At 42.8% G+C, this 20,765-nt stretch overlaps 1 protein-coding gene across 2 annotated transcripts in view; it reads left to right on the forward strand.

Annotated features, from left to right (window-relative positions):
* Positions 1-8,198, forward strand: part of LOC142768494 (uncharacterized) — a 102,156-nt gene extending 93,958 nt beyond the window's left edge. For both annotated transcript variants that reach the window (XM_075870484.1, XM_075870485.1), the window contains 3 exons: positions 1,199-1,266; positions 3,646-3,738; positions 8,012-8,198. In XM_075870484.1, the coding sequence (XP_075726599.1) occupies positions 1,199-1,266; positions 3,646-3,738; positions 8,012-8,092 (242 nt within the window). In that variant the 3' untranslated portion in view covers positions 8,093-8,198. The remainder of the gene's footprint in view (positions 1-1,198; positions 1,267-3,645; positions 3,739-8,011) is intronic.
* The last annotated feature ends 12,567 nt before the right edge of the window (positions 8,199-20,765 follow it).

Below are 20,765 nucleotides of genomic sequence, written 5' to 3' on the forward strand. Positions count from 1 at the left end.
AAGGTGGTTGCGGAGGAGTGAAAAACGATCGAAAAAACTAAAAAAGTTCTAGCATGATCGCGTCAAGATAAGGAATTTTTGAAAGAGAAACAGGAGACAACACCCGTACGCTGGGCCGGCTGGGGATATCCTACCATTGCCTTTCTATTTCTCGTCCTGGTTGAGAATGAGACCCAAGCTCTGCGGCTGCTAATCGTCATCACTGATTGCGTACAGGAGAAGCCAATGTTACTTTCCTGCTGATGCCAGACAATGTAGTCACAATATCACTTATTGTTTGTCAATACTTCTGTTCAAGGCTATATTTCTGTTCGAAGACGGACGTTTTTAGAAGATTTAGTTCAGTGTACGAAAAAGTGCAAAATGGGCTATTTTTGTATCTTGTTCATATGGACATTATTCTTGAGCGATATACTTTCCGCTGGACAAATTTCCAGGTTTTTGACCGAAGAGGATGTGCAGTTTTCTAGTATAAATACTACTAGTTCGTATTTATACGCAAGAGCTGCATTTCATGAAGACAAGTACTATATAATAGGCATCTAATTTCTCCATGAAATGCTACATAGGTTGACGGCAACCATGGTTGTCAGCAAACAACGAAAATATTCTGCGAATATTCGAGAACTTGAAGAAGTATTTTGTGTACTGGTCATTCATGGCAAGATGAAAGCCTTTATATGAGCCAGCTACAGTTTACTTATATGGCCTAAGTTGATTTCCTTGAGCAATGGATTATTCATATGTTCATAGTGTAGTTTACAAGGTTGCACACTTGGCGAATGCACCAAGACCTAGGCACTAGTAATGTCTTCCCTCACAACAGAAGGATTCAGGAGTTGTGGTAGCCACTGCGGCGGCTGTTGTAATAGTTAACGCAATCATCATTTGCAAACTCGGTATTCCACCTATGGCTCTATTACATATTTTGTCAAATAATTGCTAATCAGGCACTTTCTTAATTGGTAACCAATGAATTGAGAAGTCTCTGCGTATTCTGATGCAGGGTTTGTAAGGATAACATGGTGGTCACGCAATGTATAAAGGTGACTTGTAATTTATTTTTATAATAAGCATTCTTATCAAACATGCAATGTTTATGTGATCACAAGTTTCCTTTACCAGTTTGATCTGTACATTACTTGAACGTTTATTTTATAAGTAACCATGCGAAACGCACATCGGCTCTGAATTTCAGCACTTGAGGAGGACCAACAAACACATCCATCACAGCTTCTTCAATGCCCAGACAGGAAGCATACAGGAGTAAGTTCTCTCTAAAAATAAAATCAAATTACGTTGTGCATTGAAAACACTGAAATATTTTTGTCATATAGAATCTCTCCCCTGCCGTGCTTCAGAGAAGTACGAAAGATTCGTTCAATCAAGTTCAAACTGTACTGTCTTTTTGGTACTCGCAGAATAAGCAGTAAAAGAGTAAATATAAGAAAGCAGTGACACAAGTATTGCATTCACGTATCTGGTTTAAAAATACTACCCCTAAACTAACGTACCGTATGTATAAATACTACAAAATGGGCCTATATTTCAATATAACATATATTACAGTAACGATAACAGTTTATTGTGGTTTGTGTGTTACCTGCTATAGAGTATTAGACTGTGAATTGACGTTCAGTATGTTTTGAAGAATCATTAACATGGTGCGATGGCAGCACATGCCACAAGTTACCACTGTATTGATAATGAGTAGATGGTCTCTTCAGCAATAATTTGAGCAATGGTCATCAAAATACCAACCTATGAGTAAGAGCGTCTAATAAGAAATCTAACGCCCAGCGTCTTAATTCTGAAATGAATGTGTCAGAGTCAAAAGTGTCAAGAAAGGGAAAATGAATTCGTTAGAAGACGTAGAGGTTGACCTCAGCTTGTGCGCTGTAGCCTGCTATTCTTCGCAGGTGAAAACAAAGGTGCTGAGCATTGAGCGTCTTTCAATAGAACAGCACAGAGGGTAGTCCCACAAAATGTGTTAATGGTGTTTCGAATTGCGTCATTGCAAGAAAAAAATTGTAATAAAACTACAATAATGCACTTACACAGCATAAATTATTGATCAATGACTCGTTTCTTTCTCGGATACAACCTAGTAAAACCGTATATAATGATGCTAAGAAAAATATAGAAGATATTATTTGTACGCTTGAGGTTAGGTAGAATAATTCTGATTGCTCTACAAAATTACTATATTGCAAATAAAACCTACTAGTATTATGCCCTATACAATGGTTAGCTTTATAATTCTTTTATTTCATGTGTTTTATCCAAAATGAATCAGTCCTCGATCAGTTTCCTTCTTATTTCATTTGCAGCGAGGGCCTCATCAGTTTGATGTCTAAGTAGTGTGCGAGGGCATATAAGCGCGCTTCACGCTCGCAATAAGATCACCTGGTATGCAACGCAAACTCACTGAAAATTACTGTCCCAAATTCACACCCACGGCTGTGAGATTGGCCGGATAAATCTGGTTAGGTTAAACAAGCATACATATCAAATTAAGGGGACGGGGAAGTAGTAGCATAAGTATAGCTAAATACATAGAGCACGAGTCTAACATTCGGAATGTTGTGTCGTTGGGCGGTATCTGTGGCAAGTTGGTTGTTCATGCACCTAAGTATATACTGTAAAACTAATTAGGATCCAGGTCGTAAACAATAGAAAGTAGGTTTACATTATAGGCATGTGGTATGTATTACTGAATAGCTGATAAAATGAGTGCAAGTACAGATTCATACGAGTTTAGGAAAGTGAAAACAGCTAGTGAATAAAGAGGTGATAAGCAGGCCGCTATACGAAGTGGTATTTTTTTGCTGATTGCAAGCTTGATGCATTAATGCAGCCCACAATCAGTCTAGCATGTAAAGTGTCCATTGTGCCATATCCATCAAGAGTCTTTAGAGAAAGATGTTAGTAAGTATTAGGCTCACACATGTTAAACTCCCGCAATCTTTCCATTTCCACGTGGTGGTTAGAAAACTCACTAGTAATATCACCTAGTAGAAAGCAAAGTGTCCTTTTTTTTTCATTAGACGCCTACCAAAGATATCACATTCATGTTATTTATTTCCCCTCACCTGATGTGGAGCTCCAAATGACTTTCACTTTTATTGTAGAATACTAGAAAATAAATATACCATTTCAGGATTATGGTACTCAGGTAGGGAGATATTTGTTAAAAAGGCTACGCAAAAAGGTGACTTTCAAGCCTTTTTTTTTTAAATTGTGCGAACATAAACACATTCGCACAAACTATCAAAATATTATTTCTTTGATTTTTTCTGTAATTCCTCGACGTGGGAGTGGCCCGCTGTGCCCTAAACGCACGCACCGAAGGACCATAATACAATTATCCATCCATCCATCCATCCATCCATCCATCCATCCATCCATCCATCCATCCATCCATCCATCCATCCATCCATCCATCCATCTATTCATTTATCCATCCATCCATCCATCCATTCATCCATTTATCCATTCCTAACGTATAATTAAGAAATAGGAAGACAGCGATGGTTGCGTACGAATGCCAGCTAATATGTTTTGCTGGACTTAACATCCATGAATGCAAACATCTAGCAAGAACACGGGAGAAATAATACTATCTTTCTAACTTGTTTTACGCAGAGAAATATCCTAATGTCATGCTACTACTACTGCAACGAAAACGGCACTTGGTATGCTGGTTATTATGACAGCCAGCCTTCAAGTGGATGCAACGTGAGTAAATATATTGAGCACTCCGTATAACTGAATACTCATGGGAGCAGTTGGTTGGTTTAATCTGATGTAATTTGAAAGATTCTGTTTTGGTACTAATGGATCATAATTGTGGTCGTGCATCTTGGTGGGGCTGCCGAATCGGGAAGTGACAGTATTTTAAAACTGGCGTGCTATGAAGAGGTAATACAATGAGAGAAATGGAAAAATAATAACCAGAAAGTTTGCATCCGGTTTGCTACCATAGTCTGGAAAAAAAAATGCACAGCAAAGCAGAAAGCAGAGCAGGTGCCTGAAACAAAAAAGGAATCTATGACACGGTAACACTAGAGCCCATTCAATAGGTCACTGTCATTTCCCTCCAGCGACGCTTGGGTTGTGTATTCTAGGAGAGGCTGTTTCGACCAGACGCTTTTGTCAAAGTGGACCAACAGAGCAGTCAGTGGCACTCTGCGAGCTGTTAAGGATAACACTAACAAAGAACGTGCTTTTTGGTTCCTTCGCTGCAATACCACTTTCAAGTACCACAGACCTCCAGACCGATTCTGAAAGAAAAAGGCTTGGTGGTAGCGGCGCTAAGCCACAGTCGATAAAATGCCATTGTCTCGAGCCGAGAGTGTGCGGATGGCGGCTGTAGTAGACAAGATGGGTCCAGTCGGGACAATAGTGTGTGCTCTATGCTCGTTGTACTCTAAATAGATTTTAGAGTTTTAATTACTAAGCTCGTGAATGTTGTCGCACTGTCTGTACTTAGGAACAGAATGACATCTTGTATGCTATTTTTATGTATTGAAAGAGTAGCTGCATCGGCATTCTCGTCGCCCAATAGGCGGCAGTAACTTGGGAGCCACTGAAACGGGATGGCAGGTCTTTGGACAAGCAGGTAATAAAGCAGCTCTCTAATTTAAGGCACAAGCTTTTTGTGAGGTCCCTGGTGTAAGCGCTTTGAATTCAGCGAACCTGCTTTCTTTCTTGGAAGGCTCATTGTCGATTATTTGGAGTGCATCTCGCAAAGATGCAAAGCCGCTGTCGATGTACCTTGGTAGGATAGCCTAATGTTAAGGGGGTGGTTTCGGTAAAACAAACCACTGACTCGGCTGTCTACTATATACAGCAGTTGGGGCGTCGGTAAATAGGTGGCCGTGTTAACAGTTACGCCCTACACAATAACCGCAGATTATGCTGCTTGAGCTCTGGAGACAATAGCCATGTTTTTGGCTGTAATCTCATATAAAAACTTAAGTCGAACTCTTGGATGCATCATATACCATGGGGAAGCTCGAACTCCTGCTGGAGCGTATGTCCTGTTGGTAATAATAATAATATGTGGGGTTTTACGCTCGAAACCGCGATATGATTATGAGAGACGCTGTAGCGGAGAACTACGGAAATTCGGACTGTTTGTTGTTCTTTAACCTGCACAAGCATCGTTCAGGGCACGGCCTTCTACCATTTCGACTCCATGGAAATGTGACCACCGTGGTTGGGATTGAACCCATGATCTTCGGGTCAGAACCCGAGCACCATAGCCACTGATATGCCGAGGCCGACGATACAACCTCTCGGTATGTTAGCACGGTACACAGTATTGTCTGACAAAAACAGCGCAAGACTGGTTCTCGAGCAGGAATGCGAGATGTATGGGAAATTAACAAGTTGCAATGCTTCTATGTTCAGCTACGGTAACTTGTTAGCAACTATATTAATGCACAGGTTGATTGTGTGATTGCCATCGCTCAAATGTGAACATGCAGTCGTTAACAACCGATCTCTGTGTACCTGCGGACCATGAACGCCACCCTATTTAACGTAAAGGAAATGTTTCAGCATATGTGGCGTAGGAATCGTCACGCACCCGACAATACCAGCGAGTACATGGCTCTTTACAAGCGCGTCGCTGTATCCGCTCTTCTGCAAGATGAAAGCAAGGAAAGAAAAAAAAAAGCTTAATGGACAGTCATGCACAAGTCAATAATTTTATATGTAGGGCAGACATGACTATGTATAACAAGGAATGCTGCTTCTCGTAAAGGAGTTCTACTTATTAGTTGTATGCATTAAAACGTTATAGCCATTGACTGGTCGAATGCACCTTCAAAAATAGCAGTGCAGGGTTGTTCAACTGGGCAGCCGAGTTGACTAGTATAGCCGCACCTAGAAGCCTGCCTAACAAGCACTGATGGTCGAGCAGAGTCCATATATGAGAAACTCTATCAATGGTGTACTCTCGGTTCTCACGCAGAACAAGACAAATAAAGCAGTCTACTTGAACCGACCTACCAGGAATAGGTATGGCATACCATAATGATGCACTTGGTAGACTTTTTGCAGGTTTTAACAAAAAACTAACACAACTCGCTTGACAAGCTTAACTACCATCAGTCCCTCTTTAGCAATGGAGCGCTTTCCTCGGTTATACCGAAATAAGTTCCTAATTTACAAAAGATAATATCTGTGCTACTGAGTGCTCTAAATCTTCAAAATGAACTAATTGGAAAGGGGGAAATTACTAAATAGTTGGAAAAATTGCCACACTTGCTCGCATTGCAAAAGCTGTATGACATTTTTGCCTGTTTGGCATTCATCGGGGGTAAGGTAACGTTTACTTGTGATGCAGTGCGGCCTAAACCCTCCTCTTTCCCACTCCTCACATCCTCACACGAATAAACTTCCTTCTAAGCGTCCTTTTCATTTACCACTGTACAAAAATACAAGCGGATCGGCTGTGCTTTTTGACACCTCTCTACATTTCCACGGTCCCTGCCCTCAGGTCACTACATCTTAGGTCACTACAACAGGTCACTTACAACACACGGTCAGCCCTTAGGTCACTACAACACACGGTTCATCTCAACTAACCTGCCAGACAAAATTATTTGTATAGGAGTCTTATTTCGCTCCTCAATGAATGCTTCGTGAAACAGCATCATTATGTGGCTGTTGCTTTTTAGGAAGCAGAAAATCACCCATCTATAGCTTACAGAAAGATTGACTGCCTGCTGAACTGCATCAAAGCATTATTGACACCGTTTGGCAACTCATATGTTCTAAATAGTTGCTTTCGCAATACATTACACAACGTCTGAAAATCAAGTGATATACCTAAAGGCATTGACCATGAGTTCTGTTCCTGTTGAAGGCGCCGATTATAAACTCTTGTTCACAGAAGTAACTGTAGTAAGGTCATGGATAGGGTAATTGAAATACATAATCAAAATAATCAGCGCAAACAGAACGCTTTACAAGAAAATGAAAGACGGAGCAAGTGCTATTGGACTTGTGTCAACTTACTAGGAAAACCCGAATTGCGCATACGGTCAGGAAAAAGATTATCAAACAAAGCCGACTTTCCTGAACACCAAAGAAAAAAATAACACAGAGCTGTATTGACCCGCATAAATAGTCACAACTTCGCAAGTTGAAGGCAATTCACTTCATCAATAGAGAAACGAAAGAATAGACCAAGCACGTGTTTCTTTTTTTATTATTTTATACCCATCCTCAACTTCCCGATCACCCTTGATCTTGTGTCTAACCACCCCGACGACTTTGCTCAGCAGAATTGCCCAAGTAAACTGTGCGCATTTGAGGACAAGGTGCGATAAGGTCGCACCTTTATAACAGTTAGCGTGTTATCAAGTAGAATTTTAGGCACCATTCCATCTGAACGACGTAGGTGCTAATATGAGTGAAGTGTGAGAGTACACAACACTGCAGGTCCTCATGCAGAACGTCCTGTAGACAGAGCGCCCTCTTTTAACAGTGGTACTTTCCTTTCTGGTCCTGTTCTGGGAGCTGTGATGAGCCCATTGGAGAAAAAAGTGCAACTGCGATGCACCTTTCACTCGTTTTCGGACTCCACTGTTGTGCATAACAGCTTAGTGGGACTATCATTTGGACTAGATAGAAGAGCCAGCGTACTCTGTAAACGCAGAAGTCTTTGAAAATTTTCACATGAAATACGCGGGACTGAGCTGCTCTCTCATCTTTGTGAATGGTGACGTAGTGGATTTTCTGAAACGCCTGCAGTTGTAACCTTTTCTCTATGTGAATACGCCTTTGTGCTTTTTATGTTATCTTCAGGGTAGCTTGATTTGGGACCAACTCCTTCCGGTCGTTCTATGGGTTTGAAGTCTTCGTAATTGTATTTATTTCATAGAGACCCCCTGTGTCATCTTTTTTTTTACTGTGCTTTGTGTACGTTGTCTATGATAAACACAAAACTACCTAAGCTTTTACGCCTCGTTAAGGAACAAAGTTATCTTTATTGCAGCTGAGAAATCCAACGCCGGAACAGCCACTTGGATGGTGCTGTCGTGGGGACTGCATCAAAAAGTACAATTGTGAACAATAATTTTGTCATGAGTAAAAATATTCTAATAACTAACTCCCAACAACCACTCTGGAGGATGGAACAGGATGTTTTGTTTCAGAAATAAAAAGAAATTTTCTAACCAGTCTTTTTCTGGTGCCTTGACTAAACACCGCAGATTATTTTAACGATTTTGTAATCACTAAGAGATATGAGGCTCACTGTTAATTACCTATAGTTTATTATTTCTAATGGTAGAAAATGAAGTAGGTAGTTGAATTTTCGAATGTATATTGAGCATTCTTTTTGTTGTTAACTTTGAATTTCCATGAGGCTGCCCTCTTTTGTACCATTGCTATTAGAACAATTTCTTTAATTGTTCTACACAGGATGTTTCTCACGCCCTTGTATAGCGTTGTGTTCGTTGGCGAGCGGTGACAGTGATGTAATATGCAATTCAGGCAGAAGGGCAAGACAATCTATAATTGCGAGCTTTACAGGCGCTTAGAAATTGGTCAGTTTAACTGAAGGGTTTTATTAGTAATTTTTGACAATATTTTTTTCTTTGTGAAACATGATTTGTTCATACATTTTTTTCAATATTTTTTTTATTATAAGATACCAACCAGATCTAAGAACAATGTTGCGAGAGGAGCAAATAAAGCAATGTGTTCAAAAAAGTATGACTATAATCTTTATATTGTTTCAAATCGATTCAGAAACAAAAACGCGTACCCTGCATTGTATATAGATATGTAAATTATTGCCGCAATGCAAACTCAAATTCGTGTTAGTGTATGTAAGTTTCTACTTGCAAATTTATCATGAAAAATTAACCCAGACAACAGAATAAGGAGGTGGACCTGTCAGTGGCTATAAGATAAAAAATTTGAACCTGAGACCCTAGCTGTATTCAGTTGGGCTGCGTCACAAGGACCATCTGTATCAAACAAAATAACAGCGAATTGTCAGTTATTAGGCTTTAATATGAGTGCTGTCATATTGATTGTAAGAAAATGAACAAAAAAATTTTCTTTCAGAGGAAGGTGAGCCAAGCCTAGTTAGTTGCTTTGTTTATTCCTTTATTTACATTTTGTAATCGAGCTAACTGAAATGAACCATTCTGAGTTTTTTTTTGCTGTTAGCATTATATATCTGGGTCGGCAAGAGGAGGAATGTAGACGGTGCCTCCACGAATACCCCAACCATGCCAACATCGCATTTAAATATCCCATATTCTGGTTCTAACAACCGAGTTCTATGTGCCCTAAAAAAGCAATCCTAGCAATCTTCCCTTAGTGTTTTGCGTAGAACATCTCAAAATAAAATGCGTCCCAGCAATCAATATACGCAGGCTGCCCCCACTCGGTTAGGAACACAGTAAGCTGTTCGGCCCCGAGATAATAAGTAACCCCTTTGTTGTATGAACATTCTTCGCGTCAGCGTATTTATGTGCCACATAAAACGACTGTTTCAGAGCCTAATAAAATGATCATGTATTTTATCTCTCTTCAAAACAACTTCTCCTTGTTCCCCAATACACAAAGAACGATATAAACAACACTTCCAATCAAATATCTCGTCAAGCGCTTAGGATTTAGACTAGGGATATTTAAAAAAATATTGTCTCTAAGAAATTTAAAAGCCGTAATGTCTTCTTGCACAAATTACTTCCACCATAACAAAGTTTATTATGTGAGGCAACAATAAAGTATGTCAAAGAATTGTGGCCTGATTCGAAGGAACGGCCATAAAAATGTGTTGCAATCATGAAGTAGAAAGAACAACGTTGACCTCACTTCTTCAATTTAGTCCTAGGGAACGTTTCTTGCAGCTTGTCAGTTCAAACTGGGACTGTCATATGAAAACAGTCAGACGCCAATGAATCCTCTGGTATATGGCAATACTTGCAACAAATACATCAACCACGATATCAAGTAGACGCTGCATATTGTCGAGTGCGCTCACATGGATTTATCAAGTTCTGCCCTCTCTGGTGTCATAACTGACACAAACAGACAGAAACAAAACGTCACTGTTTCCAGAGATAGGTTACACCGTTATAATAACGCCATGGGCTACTCCCACGTAGGAATGTGGAAGCCTAGCCTGACCACCGCATTGGGGGCACTTTGAACAGCCCGTAATTGGAGGAGTAACTTTGAACTCCGTAAAGAAGAGTCCCAATGCTCTTCTGTGAGCCGACGTGGGTCGCGTAATGGGGGATATCGGTAGAATATATGTTAACACTTAGTAACCTCACCACCGATGACATTGCATTGCCGAGTAACACGGGGGACGAATTGCAACTCATCATTACGGAGGTAGACCAGGAGAGCAGAAAGGTGGGTCTCAAAATGAATCTGCAGAAAACGAAAGTAATTAACAACAACTTAGGAAAAGAGCAGCGCTTCAAGATAGGTAATAGTGCACTTCAAGCTGTAAAAGACTATGTCTACTTAGGGCAGGCAATAACCGTGGAGTCGAACCACGAGATTGAAGTAACTAGAAGAATAAGAATGGGGTGGAGAACATTTGGCAAGCACTCTCAAATTAGGACAAGTAGATTGCCACAATCTTTCAGGAGGAAGGTATATAACAGATGTATCTTGCCGGTACTTAGCTACGGAGCAGAAACCTGGAGACTTACAAAAAGGGTTACAATGAGTGAGGATGACGCAGCGAGAAATGGAAAGAAAAATGGTAGGTGTAAACTTAAGAGACAAGAAGAGAGCAGAGTGGATAAGGGAACAAATGGGGGTTAAGGATATCTTAGCTGAAATCAAGAAGAAGAAATGGACATGAGCCGGGCATGTAGCACGTAGACAGGATAACCGCTGGTCATTAAAGGTAACTAACTGGATTCCCAGAGAAGGCAAGCGGGTTAGGGGGAGACAGAAGGTTAGGGGGGCAGAGGAGATTAAGAAGTTTGCGGGTATAAATTGGCAGCAGCAAGCACAGGACTGGGTTAACTGTTCAGAACATCGGAGAGGCCTTTGTCTTGTAGTGGACGTAGTTAGGCTGATGATGACGATGACGGTGATGATGATGATGATAATAATGAACCTCACCACAATCAGCGCAAAAGAACTGATATTCTTTTTTTGAGGAGAGAATGCTAAGGAAAGAAAGACTTGGACACGATCCGGTCTTGAACATTTTAAACGTGATGGCCTAAAGTCTAGAAAAATTCTGACCCTGACTGCAGACCACCTACTCAACTGGTAGTGTTTATTCACTTGCCTGCATGTAGGTAAAGCGTCCCTAAACACCCCACTGCCAACTTGTGGACTTACGTCGTCCCCAGCGTGGTTGGTTAGCGCACGCGGCCGAGAGTGAGTAGTGTCAGTGAGGTTGATGAGCGAGTCCAGCAGGTGTCCTAGATGTGCAAGAAACCAGGTAATAGTATACGTTGAGAAAGTACGCTATTGTCAAATAACTTTATTGCTTCGGCATAGACGGAACCAGAGGCGAAATTTCCAACTATTGACCTCGAGTCTGTGAAGATTCGCGCCCTACTATCATGCAAAACAGCAAGTGCTACAGCCAGCAGTTTGACTCTTGGGGGAGTAGAAGCCCCAAGTGACGCAGCATTAAAAATTGGCAGATGCCACGTAAAGTGAGAATCGATAATATGAGAAGCACGAATCAGTAAGGTTGATATGTGACTTTAAAATGAACACAACGTTACAAGGCGAGTGTAAATTATACTGTAAATGACTTCCATGTCATGGTTATCATATTTTAAAGTGTTCACGTCCCGTGATACCAAATTTGGTATATGTGCAGCTAGTGAAACGAATACGAGTGCGCTTGATCGTAGATAGTTGTCAAGTTTCACGTAAAACGCATGTCATGATTATCATGTTTGGACGTGTCATTTACCTTCGTCGTCCACTCGCGTCACGTCTTACCAAGTTTGGTATATGTGAAGCTTGCAAAACGGCCACGAGCACATCATGAGTGTGGAATGTACTCATGGTTTTACATAAAACTCATCTCATGAATATCTGGCTCTTTTGTGAGATCACAAACTTGGCAATTCATATGCTTGCTGAACCAAAATGATAGCATAATATTTCCAGTACACTGCATTCATTCTGGCCAAGCCGTTATGTAGTTGTTGCTAACGATAGAGCTACAGCAGTGCGCTAGCACTACTCCACTCTGCGTTGCGCGAAAAACATCGCAATATTCAATCAATTTTGTAGGCGTATCTATCGAAGTAACCTAGAGGCGTCATAAAGCCTGAGCAGATTTTGCCCTTTGCAACGAGTGAAAAACGGATATTAAACTTGACAGTATACCCGCCGGTAAACTGTACGTGCTCCTAGTCTCCTTGGTTTTTTTCCCTTGTAGTTGTGAATTGTAACAAAACATAGCACTGGTGCCATTACCGCAGTGACAACCTATAAAGGCCGCAGTTGCTTTTGTTTAATAAATGTGCAAGTTTATTAGCAGGTACAGATCTCGTCTATGTCGAGTACGCCAGCAAGTATCGTCACGTCGGTATGGTGCAGTGGTTAGTGTCTCTGGTTGACAAGCTGCAGGTGGCACGTTCGAAACGCCATGATGGTTTGTTTTTGTTTTTTTTTACATCGTTTTTTATACAGTTCTTTTTTATGGCAGCTCATCATGGTGATTCTGGCGTCATTCCACAATCAAGCGTTGCCTGCCCTTGCAGCATTCACCATATCTCAACATACACCATGTGCCATGATGGACGTTTTTACGGTATTCACCCTCTACAATAATCCATTATAATGGTGTCTGGTGGTTCACACTATGCCCACCATTCGTTTTTTTTTCAATAAGCATGTTTGCACCATTCATATACCTTCGTCATCCGTTCACATCCCGTAATACCAAATTTGGTATATGTGAAGCTATCAAAACGGCCACGTGCGTGCTATGAGCGTAGCATGTAGTCATGTTTTACATGACAGGCATATCACGCTTATCATGTTTGGACTTGTCATTTACAGTTGTTGTCCACTCACGTATGTCACGTAATACCAAAATTGATATATGTGTAGCTAGCCAAACGGCCGTGAGCCCGCTATGAGCGTAGCTTGTAGTCGAGGTCTACCTGCCATGCATATCATGTCATCATGTTTGGACGTGTCATTTACCTTCGTCGTCTATTCACGTCAGATGATGCCAAATTTGGTATATGTGAAGCTAGCGAAACGATCGTGAGCACACTTTGAGCGTGGCATGCAGTCATGTTTTACATGAAACGCATGTCCCGATTTCATGTTTGGACGTGTTATTTACCTCCGACATTCGTTCGCATCATGTAATAACAAACTTGGTATAAGCGAAGCTACCAAAACGGCCGCGTGCACATCATGAGTATGGAATGTAGGCATGTTCTTACATTACCCATATCTCATGATTATTATGTTTGCACCAGTCATATACCTTCGTCATTCATTCACACCCCGTAATATCAAATTGTATATATGCAAAGCAAGCGAAATAACCACAAGCGCATCATGAGCGTAGCAGGTAGTCTTGTTCTTACATGACACGCATGTCATGTTTTCCACGTTTGGGTCTATCACTTATATTCACCACGTGGTCATGTCATACCATACCAGTTTTGCAATGTAATGGGAACAAAAACCACCGCGAGCGCATCAAGACCATAAAATATTAATCATAACATTCATGACATACATGCCATGTTTTTCATGATATGACTATTCACTTATGCTCGTCATACGGTCATGTAATGTTATACCAATTTCGGTAGCGATACCATTATCCGAGCAGCCAGTAGAGCTAAATGTCGTGGACGCCTAGATATAGATAGATAGATAGATAGATAGATAGATAGATAGATAGATAGATAGATAGATAGATAGATAGATAGATAGATAGATAGATAGATAGATAGATAGATAGATAGATAGATAGATAGATAGATAGATAGATAGATAGATAGATAGATAGATAGATAGATAGATAGATAGATAGATATGCTCAAAGTCGCAGAAGTTCGCTAAGAAATGATTCGCATTTAATATCATAACGTGCATGATTGACGGAGATCATCGAACACACAGCTGAGCGACCATATTGAGCGCCCTCGACAAAACTCACCGAATTATAATTATTACTGATTTCTGAAGCATGACTGTCCTGTCCAAGTGACTGCCTGCGTTCTGCTGTAGACAGACGCTCCCCATGAAAGAAGAGACTGGGATGGCACTACGTTCTTAATCCAGCAGTTGAAGACAGCCATTCTATACAAGCACAGCACAAAGACCAGCTGGTATAAATGACAGGCTCCCCAAAAGAGCAGTCTCTTCGCCTTCAATGGTCTCTACTGTGGTGTTACGCAGCCTTACCTGCAGAAGAACTTCGGTGCTTGTCCGCGTGGAGAATACCAACGCCCTTTTTTATGCTTTCTGATAAAAGATGCTAGCTTGTACTTTTTTTTATTTGCACCGAGAGTGCAAGGTATACCAACGTACTTAATATGGCTCAGGAAGAATGCATGAAAGAGCCTCAGTAGATCGTTTATCCCTGACTCTCTCTCTTCTCTGCGAATCCCTATTACTCAACCTCATCATGTCAGTCTGTCGGTCAACAAGCTTTATTGATAAGCTTTCCTGAGAATCCCATGCTCCTCAAGAGGGCGGGTCAGCTGCGGGCTGCACCTACGTTGGAACAGGTACAGCATGCCCCTCACCCAAACTGCGGGCCCTCTGACAGCCCGGATTTGGACCTCCCAGACGGAGCTGACAATTGCAATCATTCAGGCGTCCTCTGTTCTGAGAGCTGCACCATCTCGCAGAGCCGTGCATTGCCAGCGCATCGAGGATAACGTGCATCTTCTCTCATTGCAATGGGGGCTGTGAGCTTTTGTGCTCTCAATAAACTTACTGCATAAGAGAAAAGGGTAGGTACAGGTTTCAGCATTGTTGAAGTGATTCATTGGGCCCTCGAGAGTTGCTGGTGCGGGAACCTGCGCCTAGTCAATTGACAGAGTTTACTTATTTCGCTAAAGGTGAGGAGGTAATGAAGCAGCTGGATGCCTTCCCCTAAATTTGAGGCCCAATGCCTGTCAGAGTGACTCTGTGCGCGGGTATGGGCAAACTCGTTGGCCTTAAGGGTAGGAGGGTTGGCACCCTTGCTCAGTGGAAGGAAACTAGCTGATTTGGACTATCTATTGTAGTGCAGTTTGAAATTTCGGTAAGAATGTGGGCCGCTAGCACACAGACTGATGCCATCATGAAAGCTCGTGCAGCAGCCCGAGAGTCAGGAAAAGTGCGCTTGTGTGCGGGGATAGCCATGGCGAGTGCTATAGCAGCCTGCTCAGCCCTGCGTGGTGTGGTATCTTGAAAAGATGCTGCCATGAGGAGTTTGCCATCAGGGTCGCTGACCACAACCACGAAAGGGTACTGTGCTGCATCAATGAACGCCACCAGTTCAGGGTTGGCAGCAGCGGAACTGAAGAGCGAGTGAGCCCTATCGACCCGCCGGCGCACATTTTAGAGTGGGTAAACGTACGTTTTTCGGAATTCGTGATGCAATCGTTTGCTCTCTCAATTTAATAGGGAGTTCTATCTTTTTGTCTACTATTAAAGTGGGGTCGCATCTCACGAATTGCAGGATGTGCCGGTCAGCTTTCAAAAAGCACATTCGTACAGTCTGAGCCGTTTTATGCAGTTCTGCAGTCTCGTTGTCACACAGGTCCCGTCAATTCGAGAGGCGATCGCCGGGCTAATTCCAAGGGTCGAAGTATCGGCCCCCTGAACCGCACCACGAAAGCGTGGACAATTTAGAAGTGGTCCTTTTTGGCGCGCCAGCGGACGCCGGCTGTGGCCCAAAGAACAAGTCAGAGCCGAGAGTTGATACACAAAACAGAATTATATTCTCAATAATGGCAGATCAAAAACAATACACAAGTATGCACACTCCACAATAGTTGCATACAATAAATATGTCACCAATCAAACAACGTACTACACGGTACAATCAGCCACACTTAAAACAACGGACACAGACAACAATACGCACTACAATGCAGTCGCATGCATTGAACAACCAAGACACTTAAAGACTGAAGAGATAGAAAACCTATTCAGTCCAAAGTTCTTGGAACAAAAGTCTAGATGATACTCTTCCGAGAATCACTCACTCAAAGTCCAGCGTTGTTGTCGTTCCGCGGCCCCCGAAGTTTCTCTTCCAGGAAACCTCACGTCTTCAATAGGCCACTCTCCAAGCTTCAAACTTCTTCGCCGGAAACACGTCGGCTTCATACACGCAGCTGTTGCCACGCGTCTTCGCTCGATAGCGGTAAACACACACTCTTGCCTGTAGCTCGAGTCGTCACCCCTCAGGTGGAAATCATCTTCTTCTCCTTCTTTGTCTCCACGGACAAAACTTTCGCCGACTACACGGCGGAATCCCTACGCGCTCTGGCGCTAACTTCCGTCTTCTCCTGATCTCTCACCTCGGCGTCTCCATTAAATACCTTCCGCGCGAGATTCCAGAAAGTTCTCGTAATTTCGTCGGCGCGATACGCAGCGAAGGCTGGGGAGAGGGCGATACGGTTCGAATGCCGTCCACGACAGATGACTCAACCCGGCCTCACCACGCCCCTTTCCAAATAGAACATTCGAGTGCTTGCTCGGCCGCCGTTGTGGGGTGAGGAGGTTCGTCGGCGAGCCTATGCTACCAAGAGGGGAGGGTCGCGCGCCCCGGGGAGTCCTTGGATGCTTGTTTTCTCTTTTTTTTCGTTGCCCTCGCGGCGTCTCTCCCGTGCGCTATCGCAAGAATTTGGCGGCGCGCCCATTTTGAGCGCTCCTTCTTTGACATCATAAGAAAAGCATGGAAAAGCCTCATGAGGTGTGCCTCGCAAATCCCTCCATGCCAGCTGTTAGATACCTGAAGTATAAGCTCGACCATGTTGTCCGCCTTCGCCACAGTATGGGTCAAAGCATGCTAGTTACTTTTGTGCTCTTTCGGGAACGTGCTAATATTCGGATTTTGGTGACTCAGAGCATGGCCTGTCCTGGCTGTATGACAAAACTCTCCTTAACTCTACCATTGGGACTGGGACGGTAGTTAATTCGAATTTCTATGGCTGTGTGTACAAAATAAGCCCTGATTTAACAGCGGAATAGTGCAGCCTTGTGATATCCAGAAACTCTCCCATACATCTGAAAGCCTGCTGGAGGAAATCCTCAATGTCTCCATCTTTACCTCTGCGCACCTTATAGTATTATTGTTGGAAGAGAGCATGTTTGATGCAGTCGATACAAGTTATCTAGAGCGAGAGTTTCTTAATTGCGATGTTGCGTATTTGCGATGAAATCTCGGATAGATACGTGAGGTGTATCCCGAGGTCCAAGGTGAAATTCATCGGAGCAGAGGCCGCCTGCCAAACGGTGGCAACGTTATCCCCGACAAAAGAGCGGACGTACCCGTAAAAACGGAACCACTACTTCCATTGATAGGTTGACTCATCTGAGCATGTGAGATATCAAAGCTTTTCTCGAAAAGTGCCCCAGCAACTGCAACCGGGCAACATTCAGCGAGTGTCAGCTGAGCAAAACATGACGTCGAGCTGCTTCTCCGGCCTCCGGACCACCGAAAATGAATATTTGAAGTGGAGACGTCTTTTCCACCGACCTTAATGGCAGGTTTTTTTTGCGGAGACAGCGGAGAGTCTGTTATCGTCGCACTGCCCCAGGTGAAGATGGTGTTACGTACCAAGCCTTAAGAAACATTGATTAGGTCTTTCATCTGTGTGGCCTGGGTGGATTCAACAAAGCGTGGCAAACGATTCTTATTTTTACTGAATGAAAATCCTTTTTAGTGAAGCCAATTCTAAAGCCTGGGCGCACTGCGCAACACCTGAAGTCACATCGGCCAGAATCACTAATTTCTAATGCTATGAATCGGATGGAACGTATGGTAGTATTTCTTCTGGACGCCAAACTATGGGAGCTGGAGGAAAAAGGAAAGGGTGGTGAGTGGCTAAATTGGGCGCATCTGGCCGGCATTGATGAAATAGAAAAAGCGTTTCTCCACCTCACCCCACCTCTTCCGAGTGCTGCTTTTTCAGTTTTCCCTGCATTCTGCGTATTTTCTATTCCTTGAAATAGAGCAAGCACTTTACTCGGTATACCACATAGGGCGATTCTTAGTGCTCATTTGACTGCGAAAATTCCAGGTCTTATGCTTCACTTTGTGCGTGGTTTTATGTTTCAGAAAAATTGAAAGTGCGCATTGTAGAAATACAGGGTGAACCTCGTGCTGTTAATTATGGCGTCCCGCAAGGCCGTGTTGGGTCGCCACATCTGTCCAACAGCATACTCGCTGGACTTCCAAGCGTACTGTCACAAGAATGTGACTTTTCTAGGATCGCAGCGCTTTGTGCCGATGAAATCACCCTCTTGGTCAGCCATTCGTCACACCATGGTCCTTATCTTCATGGTGGTATGGTAAAAAAAAATTTTTAGCTACTTAGAAGTGAGAGATAAGGCCAGCCTTATGAGCCAAGGCTGTACAAACTCAAGCAGGAGTCTCTAGTCCTGGATTTCTATGGCTTCTGCAGCGGCACATGCCTTGGCCAAGAAGACATTGACCCTAAAAGGCCGAGCAGCCGAGCAGGGCAGCCTCCGAGCTCCCTCTGGTAGGGGATGAAATGGAGGTGACAGTATGTTGCAGCGAGCTCTAAATGCAATTTCAGAATATTTGGTGGCAATTGGCTTGCATAAATTACCTGCCAGTTCAGCGGCGTTCCCGTATCATCCTAAGCAACGCGCTCGTCGAAGCATGAGCAGACTATACCTCCTAGGCACACCGATAGTGTGAGTACGCCAACATCGCCACCTCAGTGTAATTACCGATCATCGCTTTTCTTAGCGCCCTGCTGTTAGAACTGCAAGGCGCAAATAGCTGTCAGTGTTCAAGTATGTGACCGCCTTGACACCTAGAAATAATGAAATTGACCAGAAGACAGTGCCACATGTGTTTTATTTATCTGTACGCTCGTGCTAGACGTAAGCCTATCAAGTCTTAGGTGTACCATCTTTATTGTCGCAGCAGGAACGAGACCATCATGTCGCGTTATGAGCAATGTTTGGCTTACCTCATGAGACCGAATCAATCTCACTATTTACTGAAGCAAACCACATGTCACTAAGGCTCCAAGCCGGCGAGAGGGCACTACATCATATTCAGCTGATGCACCGTGCCTCAGATGGCAAAGTACTCGTCAACAGGCTCTTCCAGCGTCCGCTTTCTAGAATGGATAAAATTTCGGCGTCGTTTACTGACATTATTGGTAGTTCAGGCGAAACATTTGCGTTGACAACACTGAAAGAGCACATTCAATGTACCTTCGCCACTGATCTGGCCATTCCAGAAATGTGATAACTGTGTGACCAAGATGTCTTGAAACTATACCACTTAGTCCATACCCACCTATTTGAAGAATACCGCAACTATGCAAAACGTATTTACAGACGCATTTGTACGCAACCACGGGCTGCCTTCATATACTTTTGAACAAATATCAGGCAGATATATAATGCACCGCACCCATTATCGTAGGAGACCACTCAGCTAGCAGTGAATATATTCACCCTTAAATTTGAACTGCCTGTATATAAAATCTTTTTTATTATCTCTTATGGCATATTACTTGTATGTAAACTTCGTTGCTAAGCAACTGATACGAATATGCTTTCGCGGCACCCTCTATGCCACAAATCATCGTGATTTTTTGCACTACATAGCTATGAACTATGTCATTCATTCTTTTTCGGTTGAGCGCAGTGGTACCATTTACACACAACTAAGAACTACACCGAACCCAGCAGTTAGGCACCATGTGCACTTTGTTGATTGCGTGTTTGACGGCGATTAATAATTATGGCTAAGCCTTTTGTAATGGGCTTAAAGCATTCAACGGCATCCCCCAAGACATTTCGTGGTGTGTGATACCTGATGGTTACTGTTTTAAAGTGTCATGATACACTTGTTAACATGGTTCCACATGTTAACAAAGCAGTTTCGAGTACGGGCGTTGTTTAGGGGTAGAATACTAGGGCTAAGCTAATAATCCCATTGTATGATGTATATTTGTTTCTTATTTAGTTGTTTTTTATTTAGGTGTATTTAGTACTCGTCAACAGGCTCTTCCAGCGTCCGCTTTCTCGAATGGATAAAATTAAACCGTTCCAGTTTTACTGAAGTGTGACCCTTGAATGTGAAGCAACAAATATCTTCAAGGTACGACCTTGTGCAGCTCTGAAATACGCTGGCGTAACAGAAAAGGGTTACTGCAGCGAGTAAAGCGACCTTCGTGCCTTCTTTCGTCCAAGGTAAAGTAAGTGGTTAGAGTTCGGCATGTACACAGATATGAGCCGTCTTCTTATCTCAACATAAATAGCAGGTGTGCTACCGAGTGTGACAGCAAATGTTTCATCAAAGCTTGCGCTTTGTGCCTTTGCTGTATTGAGGCTTCGGGCGTGTTTCATCTATGCTTCACCCGTGTCCTTCTGGAGCCTTCGCACACTGCATATATGGTGGGCCGAGCCATGATATCCATTCGGAAGTTACAAGAAACTTGACGTTAACGGCAACGTGTCACTAAAATGGGTATACAGAAACGTTGAAGTAGAAGACGCGCTGATGTGTTAATACATTTGCTAATAAAATTTGAAATATGAAACATACAAGCTGTGCT

The sequence above is a fragment of the Rhipicephalus microplus genome, chromosome 8, assembly GCF_043290135.1.
Source record: "Rhipicephalus microplus isolate Deutch F79 chromosome 8, USDA_Rmic, whole genome shotgun sequence".
Taxonomy (NCBI): domain Eukaryota; kingdom Metazoa; phylum Arthropoda; class Arachnida; order Ixodida; family Ixodidae; genus Rhipicephalus; species Rhipicephalus microplus.